Here is a 9,486-nt window from a genome sequence, read left to right on the forward strand (position 1 = left end):
TAGTGATACTGCCTCAGAAACCCAAGGAGGGGTCGCTATGAGTCAGGGCCGACTCGACGGCAAATAACAACAACAACAAATGTATGCCAAGGAGCTCTGTTAGCATAGTGCCTAAGGCACTTGACTGCTCACCAAAAGGCTGGCAGTTCAAACCCATCAGCCACTCCTCAGAAGGAAGGTTGGGCAATCTACTCCATAGTGATACTACGGAAACCCAAGGAGGGGTCTCTATGAGTCAAGTCTGACTCAATGACACATAACAAACAACAACAACAATGTATGCCAGGCATTGTGTAAAAGGTATTTTGCATAAATTATTCTTGATCCTCAAAATGACCCTATTATCTCCATTTCATAGATGAGGCAATGGGTTCAGAGGGAGTTCATAGCTTATCCAAATCCACACAACTACTTAGTGGTGGAACTGGCTTCTAAACCCAACACTTAATATTTGTGCTGCCTCTCATCTCATTTGATACAAGGAAGAATAACACAAGATAAGCAAGTAGGTATTATCATGTTAATCTTACTGATGAGAAAAGTGAGGCTCAGAAAGATTACAAAGATAACATTCAAAAGAGATAGGCAAAGTACCAGATGTGGACTTGACTAGTGTTCTTCTTGCAGTTTAGTTTACCTTAAACCATAAATCCAACCCAAACATATTGCTGTCAAGTTGGTTATGACTCATAGTAACAGCAGAGGACAAAGCAGAACTGTCACATGGGGTTTCCAAAGCTGGAAATCTTTATGGAAGCAGACTGTCATATCCTTCTCCTCCAGAGCAGCTAGTGGGTTCAAATTACCAACCTTTTGGTTGGCAGCCAAGTGTTTAACCACTGCACCACCAGGGTTTGATGCTAGTTTACCTTAGGAGATCAGAAAAGAAATGAAAAAAAGAAGAGAGGCAAGGTGAAAGAAGAATAAAAGGTAAAAAGAAGAAAGAGATAGCAAAACAAAAGTCAAAGAGGAGAAAAGAATATAGAGAATAAGAGAGAAAGTAAGTAAGCATGGTGTAGTAAACTACATAGTATGGCTTTTCTAGCCAATAAGTCTTCGTAAACTCCATGGTGGAATTTGCTCTTGATTGCTAAAGTTATCCACCTGGGGTATTTCTGTTGTGAGTGGCATGAAGCAATCTTCTGGGAAGTTCTCTCTCTCTCAGGTGTATAGAATTCTGATGTTGGGATTGGTTAGTTTGGCTACTCTTCCAGGGTCAAAAGGAACCCTGCTAGAGGCAGAAGGCGTCTCTGACTGCTGGCTGAGAAAGACATGCTGCTGAGAGAAATGCACTCCTGAGAGACGTGAGAGACACGTGCTGCTGAGAGATACAAGAGACACGCACTGCTGAGAGAGAGACATGAGAGACACACAATACTGAGAGAGTGATGTGCTACTGAGACTGCTGGCTGCTGAGTGAGTTGGCCGGCTGCAAGAGACTGAGAACATTTCTGAACTTGAATTGCAGTCTGTGCTTCCCTAACAAACCCCATAATCTGTGAGTTCTGTGTGGCCACTGCAGCGAATTATCAAACCCTGAAGAGAGGTGGTGGGTGCCGCGGAAGGAACTGGCGGTGAAAGGGCTGGAGGGAGACAGCATATCTGGCCTTGTAGGAATAGGCCTTGGGCTACTGATAGTGATTCTGTGTTCCTCTTGTGGGGTTAAAGGAGGTCAGAAGATGGTGCCTCCTTGCCCCTTTGGCAGTAAGGCAGAAGACAATGAAAAGGCAGAGAGAGGACAAAAAGAAAAAAAGACAACAGAAAAAAAGGGAAATGCAAAATAAGGATGTGACTCACTGCCAGGAGTTCCTCAATGCCTTCCTATACTATTCCCTACTTCTTTATGAAGAGGGTAAAACTTACTGCCACAGTTCTAGAAGTGCATTAAATGCTTTAGGAGAGAAGTATGTGTGAAAATCCATCTGTGCTAAAAAAAAGTCTTATATTTCATTATTAAATACCAAAACATGAAATGTAAATATACTTTAATCAATTGTTGTTGTTGTTATGTGCCGCCGAGTCAGAACCGACTTATAGCGACCCCTCCTTGGGTTTCTGAGGCAGTATCACTACGGGAAGTAGATTGCCCCATCTTCCTTCCGAGGAGTGGCTTGTGGGTTTGAACCACCAGCCTTCTGGTTAACAGTCAAGTGCCTTAGGCACTATGCTACCAAAGCTCTTTTTAATTTTCACGAATAAAGTGTTCTTCAAACAAGCAACAAAATTAAGAAAACTGACTATCTTGCATTTCTCAAAAATCTTGTTTTCCATTGAATGATGAAAATACATACACCAGTGCATAATCAACACACAAAAGCAATAGAATTCTAAAATAACTTTGTACCTGAACTGTTTTTTGCCTCTCATTTTCACATGCTCAAATAGTTCCTCTCCTAAGAAAAATCTCTCACCCCCAAAACCAAACCCTTCATCCTCCAGCTACCTCTCTTCATCTCTTCTTCTTTACAGCCATTTTTCTAAACTTGTTATTTCTATATCCTAACCTCTGGCAGCATAGTGGCTAAGACACTTGCCTGCTAACCAGATGGCTGGCGGTTCAAACCCACCAGCCACTCCTTAGAAGGAAGGTTGGGCAATCCTACTTCCGTAGTGATACTGCCTTGGAAACCCAAGGAGGGGTCGCTATGAGTCGGGTTTGACTCGACAGCACATAACAACAACAACAACCTCCCATTGCCTCTCGAACCCACTCTAAATAGGATACTACTTTATTATCCTACAAGACAGCTCTTGAGAGGTTCGCAATGACCTTCATGTCACTAAATCCACAGGATATTTTTAAGTCTGTACTTTATTTAACCTTTCCGGAGTCATAGAGTACTGATGTTACTCCTCTTTCATGCAACACTCTCTGTCCCTGTATTTTACTATCCCACAATACACAGGTTTCTCTCCTCTTTTTTTGGTCTCTCCTTCTGACTCCTTGTAGGATCAACTTCCTTAACTCAGCAACCTTTTGCTGGAATTCCTAAAGGCTCAGGTTCTCTTCTTTTCTTATTCTATATATTTCTCATTTAATCAATCTCCCCAAAATGCTAGCTTCACAACTTCACAGATGTATTACTTCAATTTAGACTTCTCCTCTGTAAGCCAACCTCATCTATCATTTGCCTATTGACAACACCTGGATATGGCAAAATACATGAAAACTAACTAGTTCAAAATCAAACTTAGGACTATCAAAAGAAAAGACTAAGGTCTTTCTTTTCCTACCCTAAGACTATTTTTGTGTTTCCTATCAGGGACTTCCAACTGGAAAGAGTATCTATTGAGCTGGAGAAAGATTTAATTATGCTTAAAATAGAATGTATTAAGTACGTGAATTCAGAGAAGTTATTTGGAGAAAAAGAATTAGGAGAAAAATGCAAGAGTTTATACTGGCATAACCACAAATGTGAGATGAACCAAAAGCAAGTTGGAGTTAAATCAAATGACTTGTGAGACTCAATCAGAAAGGTAGCCTTGGCTACAGAGGCTCCTTCCATATACTAATAATATGAAGAAAGTTACAAATAATTTAAGTAAAGGATAATTCAGTGTGGAGCAACACATATTCCATCCAACTTGCTCCACCTGGCAGAAGGTCTGGGAAAATGCTGGGCTATAGAAAATCACAGTCACGCCTGCCAAAGTGCACCTAAACAAATTCATGCTTTCCAATATTATCTATTAACATTCTTTCTATGAAACAATCCTTTCTTATAGTTCTTGTAAGATTTCCCTTCTGTGACCCATAGCTATGACTGTTCCAAACATGTATCACTCTTCTCATGCTTTTCAATTACAACCCCAATGATCATTCCTTCTTTCACCAAGACCTTGTATCCACTTCACAAACAAAAGGACTCAGAATTAAATTTCCCCAAGTTTTCTACTCTCTCCTTCCAGATGTAATTATAACTCTAATTCCTATCTCTTGGCTTCTAGGGCATTATTCATCTGTATTTTTACTAAAAAAAAAAAAAAAACTCACTGCCATCAAGCTGATTCTGACTCACAGCGACCCCCACTGGGTTTCCGAGGTGATACATCTTTACAGAGGTAGACTGTCCCATCTTCCTTCCACGGAGCTGCTGGTGGGTCTGAACCACCAATGTTCTAGTTAGCAGTCAAATGTCTTAAGCACTGTACCACCAGAGCTCCTATAACTTTGCTACTCTTTTAAAATTTTTTGTGGGCATTTCTTACTATCACTCTAAACCACACACACAGACATATACATACACACACATTCCTAAGATTCTGTCCTTGGTCCACTTTATTTCTTTTGGTCTGTTCTCTCCTTAAATGACTTTGTACATTCCAATGCTTCAACTACTTTTATACAGCAACACTGAAAAGTATGTACCCAGCTTCAAACGTTCTCTGAGAGTTTGGATCCATGGCTCCAGTATCTTATTAGACATTCCCCCTTAGATTTCTTGCACTAATTTCAAATTTTGCTTATTGAAAGTTAAATGCCTTACCTGTTTCTCCACTCCATCTTTTTTTAATTCATAAAATCTCCATCTTGGTTAATGTTTACTAATGCAGAAATTTCAGTCACCGCTGACAAGGAACCTTCCCTAACCCTCACATCCAATATGTTATTATCATCATTTATACTTCAGAAATGCCTACCTAAATTACTCTTTTCTGTTCTGTTCCATAGATCAGACATATCTTAGGCAGGCCTTAATTTTACCTTGGCAAAGGTGTGAATTCACTGATTATTCCTTCTGCTCCAAGTGTGACTCCCTGGACAATGAATGTACTTCCCATTCCTTTCCAAAGGGCTCTTGGTCCCTAAAGGAATAAAATGTATTGTTATTTCTATTAATTCCTAAGTAGAAATGCAAAAACGTGTTAATAAAGCTTAATACCCCTACCACTTGTCTGTTGAGTTTCTCTTACTATGGTATTAGAAAATGAAAAGAGAACAACATGTTTGCCATTCCTCAAGCTGCAAGAACTAAAGAAAAAAAATCAAGGCTCGAGTTGCAATATAGAAGAATTCTATGGGTAAAATATTGAACGGTGCAAGATGTATCAAAAGAAGATGGAATACACACAGTCACTGTACCAAAAAGTATTGGTTAATGTTCAACCATTTCAGAAGATAGCAAATGATTAAGAACTGATGGCCATCAGAAGAAGTCCAAGCTGTACTGAAGGAATTGGTGAAGAACAAGACTCCAAGAATTGACAATATACCCACTGAGATGTTTCAACACACAGATATAATGTTGGAAGTACTCACTTTTATGCCAAGAAATTTAGAAGACTGCTATCTAAGCCAATCAACCAGAAGAGATCCATATTTGTGCCCATTTCAATGAAAGGTGATACAAGAGAATGTGGAAACTAATGAACAATATCATTAATGTCACATTTAAGTAAAATTTTGCTGAAAATAATTTGAAAACAGTTGCAGGAGTACATAGACCGGGAACTGCCAGAAATGCAAGCCAGATTCAGAAAAGGATGTAGAATAAGCATCCTTCAGAAAAGGATGTCAAATGGAACTTGGCTACAAGCAAAGAAAACCAAAAAGATGTGTATGTGTGTTTTATTGACTACACACAAAGGCATTTGTGTGGATCATAACAAATTATGGATAACATTTGCAAAGAACAGGAATTAAAGAACACTTAATTAGGCTCAGGTGGAACCTGTACATAGACCAAGAGGCAGTCACTGGAGGAGAACAAAGGGATACTGCATGGTTTAAAATCAGGAAAGGTGTGCATCAGGGTCATATCCTTTCACCGTATTTATTCAACTGGTATGCTGAGCAAATAATCTAGGGAGCTGGACTCTATGAAAAAGTACACAGCATCAGGATTGGAGGAAGACTCATTAATAACCTGCAATATGCAGCTGACACAACCTTGCTTGTTGAAAGTAAAGAAAATATGAAGCACTTACTGATGAACATCAAAGACCACAGTCTTCATATGGATTACACCTCTAAGGCATTTGACTGCTAACCAGAAGGATGGCGGTTGAAATCCACCAGTCACTCCTTGGAAGGAAGATGGGGCAATCTACCTCCATAGTGATACTGCCTCAGAAACCCAAGGAGGGGTCGCTATGAGTCGAAATTGACTGGACAGCATATTACAAGCACAGCAACTCAACACAAAGAAAACAAAAATCCTCAAGACTGGACCAGTAAATCACATCATGATAAATGGAAAAAAGGCTGAAGTTATCAGGGATTTCATTTTACTTTGATCCACAATCAACACCCACAGAAGCAGCAGTCAAGAAATCAGACATCATATTGCACTGGGCAAATCTGCACCAAAAGACTTCTTTAAAGTGTTGAGGAACAAAAATGTTACTTTGAAGACTAACCCAAGCTCTGGTATCTTCAGTTGCCTCTTATGTATGTAAAAGCTGGACAATGAATAAGGAAGACGGAAAGAGGTGAAGCCTTTGAATCATGGTGTTGGTGAAGAACACTGAATATACTATGGACCACCAGAAGAACAAACACATCTGTCCTGGAAGAGATGCAGCTGAATGCTCCTTAGAACGGAGAAAGGCCAGACTCATTTCTTGCATTTTAGTCATGTTATTAGGAGGGGCCAGTTCCTGGAGAGGGATATCATGCTTGGTAAAGTCGGTTAGTGAAAAAAGGGAAGACCCTCCATGAGACGGATCCACACAGTTGCTACAACGAGCTCAAGCACAGCAATGACATAGAATGATGCAGGATTGGGCAATGTTTCCTTCTGTTGTACACAGGGTCACTATGAGCCCAAACTGACTCGATGGCACTTAACAACAACAAAGTTTGATATTTAATGTTTATTGATATTTTCCAAATAGGGCATAATGCTACTATCTCTCCTAGTAGAGGACTATAGCTAAACTAATTTTCTGTCATTATTTTCAAGTTTATTGGATGAAAATTCCAAATAATTAAATAATCTTAACTATTTGAGTAACTATAGCTCCAAGGAGCATGCCAGCTGTACTTCTTCAAGGACAGATTTGTTCATTCTTCTAGCAGCGCATGGTATTTTTAGTATTCTTTGCCAACACCACAATTCAAAGGCAACAACTCATCAAACAGAACCCTTGAGTATCTCAAATTTTACGTATCCACAACTAACGTAAATCATATTCCTTCATTCCAATCCCGTACCAATTTGTTCCTTCTCTGTTGTACTTCCTGTCTCTCTAGAAAACAGCTTCATCATTCCAATGTCCAAATCATATATCCAGATGACACTTTTGTCTCAGTCTTTGATCAATCACCAAGTTCTAACAATTCTACTCGTTTAATATCTTCCATCCCCTTTTCTCTATTCTTACATCATTACTTTATATCAATTTGACTAATTACAACAGTGTCACTGTTTCTAGGCTTGCCCCTTTCTACAATACCATTAGTGTTATTCCTATTATGATCGGTATGTTATTAACCAATAATATACAACATGGTACAATTCAAAAGAAACATAAGGGTTTCTGATGAAAGTTTACCTCCTTTTCACCCCAGTCCTTTAGTAACAGTTTCTTATTTGTCATCCAGAAATAGTCCACATGTTTACAAGTACATGTCTGTACTTATGGACAGATGAAGGTTTTGTTTTGTTCATTTTTAACAGGTGGCAGCTTACTATGTGCATTATCCTGTACCATAACAGATATCCTAGAGATCATTCCTTGTCAGCACACACAGTTACCTTCCTATTTTTAACAGCCATACTGTGTTTCACTACATAAACATACTGTGATTTACTTTAGTAGTACCCAATTGATGAACATTAAATTGTTTCTAATCTCATTATTATAAGTAATGTTACAATGAAATCATGAATATACATCTATCTTTCTACATAGACACATATACCCACATCTATGTAGGATAAGTTCCTAGAAGTGAAATTAGTAAATGAAAGAATACATACACTTTAAATTTTGATATATTCTCAAACAACCCAAACTTGCAAGTTTGTTCAAGACACTTGGATCTGCTAAAAAATCGTCCATGGTGACTACAGCTTTAAAGATCAACTGTGCAATTTTCAGAAGCCCTTTATAATCTGAATCCTGCTTACTTCTCTAATTCCTTTTCTTTCTCTATTCCTAGTCATTATAACCTCTCCTTCCCTTATATCTGTCTACTTCGAATACTTTCCTCCACCTTCATCATTTAAAGACAGCCTCCTCAAAAATAAGGACACAGCTCGGGTGTTCCATCTTTACAAAGTTTTTCCTACTCATACCCTGTGCCCAATTCTAGTTTGAAAAAGAAGCTCTCTTCTGTGCATATAACATTTTATACTTCTAACAATGCATTTATCTTACTGTACCATATTTTAAGTTTCTGATCCCAGGAATAAAGTATAAATCTCTTCATAGCAGACAGCTGATCTTAATTGTGACTTTGTTCTCAAGAGCTCAGCATAGTTCTTTGTAGTTTTTGGTGAATTAATTAACTAAATGAAATTTTAGAAGATACAGAAATGTCATTACAATGCTACATCATTTTTAGTAAGAGAGTTAAGATACTCTAGTAAAGGAATTATTCTTGCTTTAATCACTAAACTCAAATAACACATTAAATATAACTTTAAATATAATCTATATACCAACTCTTACTTACCTGAGTTTTGTTGAAGCTGTACATAATATTGATGACTGTAAATGGAGTGAGATGATAATTCCGAGCATGGTAATTAACCTGAAAGATGACATTTCATGATTCTTTTTTATTTGTTTTATGAAGAAATAAGGCTATCAAAGATATAGTTACAGCACAAATGTTAAATTCTAAAGTAAAGATATAGTTACAGCACAAACGTTAAATTCTAATATAACATACATATGTGAAAAAGCACCCTTGAAAGTACTTTAAAAAATCATTAAAAGTAGCATACGTATAGGTATATAAATACAACCTTGAAGACAAATGTAAAATATACATAGTAATGTACAAAAATAAAATAAGCCATGTTGTCTGATATTTATGTTTGCTTAAACACTAGAATTATAGTCAATGTGGCTAAATGAACATCATTTACCACAAAGGAAGCAAGAAGAACTCAGAACAAGAGATTTGTCTCCCAACTCATGCTCATTTTAGGCAAGCATTTTTCAAACTATAGGTTGCAACCAATTGATAAATGATGACATCAGTTAAGGGATCAGGACCAATATTTATCAAGTGAAAAAATAAAGTAAAAATACTAGTATGTGTTACACATTCTAAGGGTATTATTAAAAAAAATTGTTTTAAGTTACTCATATATATATGCATACACTGGTTTACAATGTAAAACATGTCTGAAATAAACTGTTCTGAGGCATATATATTATCAATGGTATTTAGTCATTTTACTACATACACTTTCTTTTTTTTTTTCTTTTTTTATTATTTTTTTTTTTATTAGGATTTGGGTGAAGATTTACAGAGTAAATTCACTTTTCATACAGCAGTTCACATATACTTTGTCTCATGTCATTGAC

The 9,486-nt window shown here is 37.4% G+C and overlaps 1 protein-coding gene across 1 annotated transcript in view; it reads right to left on the bottom strand.

Moving 5' to 3' along the window:
* The window catches only part of SLC25A46 (solute carrier family 25 member 46), a 26,575-nt gene that overhangs the window by 6,766 nt on the left and 10,323 nt on the right, over positions 1-9,486 (bottom strand). Inside the window, exons 4-5 of the mRNA XM_007947594.2 lie at positions 8,624-8,701; positions 4,706-4,806 (exon numbers count right to left, since the gene is read on the bottom strand). Coding sequence (XP_007945785.1) covers positions 4,706-4,806; positions 8,624-8,701 — 179 coding nt within the window. The remainder of the gene's footprint in view (positions 1-4,705; positions 4,807-8,623; positions 8,702-9,486) is intronic.

The sequence above is a fragment of the Orycteropus afer genome, unplaced genomic scaffold (genome assembly GCF_000298275.1).
Source record: "Orycteropus afer afer isolate SDZICR_OR568_19922 unplaced genomic scaffold, OryAfe1.0 scaffold00191, whole genome shotgun sequence".
Classification (NCBI taxonomy): domain Eukaryota; kingdom Metazoa; phylum Chordata; class Mammalia; order Tubulidentata; family Orycteropodidae; genus Orycteropus; species Orycteropus afer.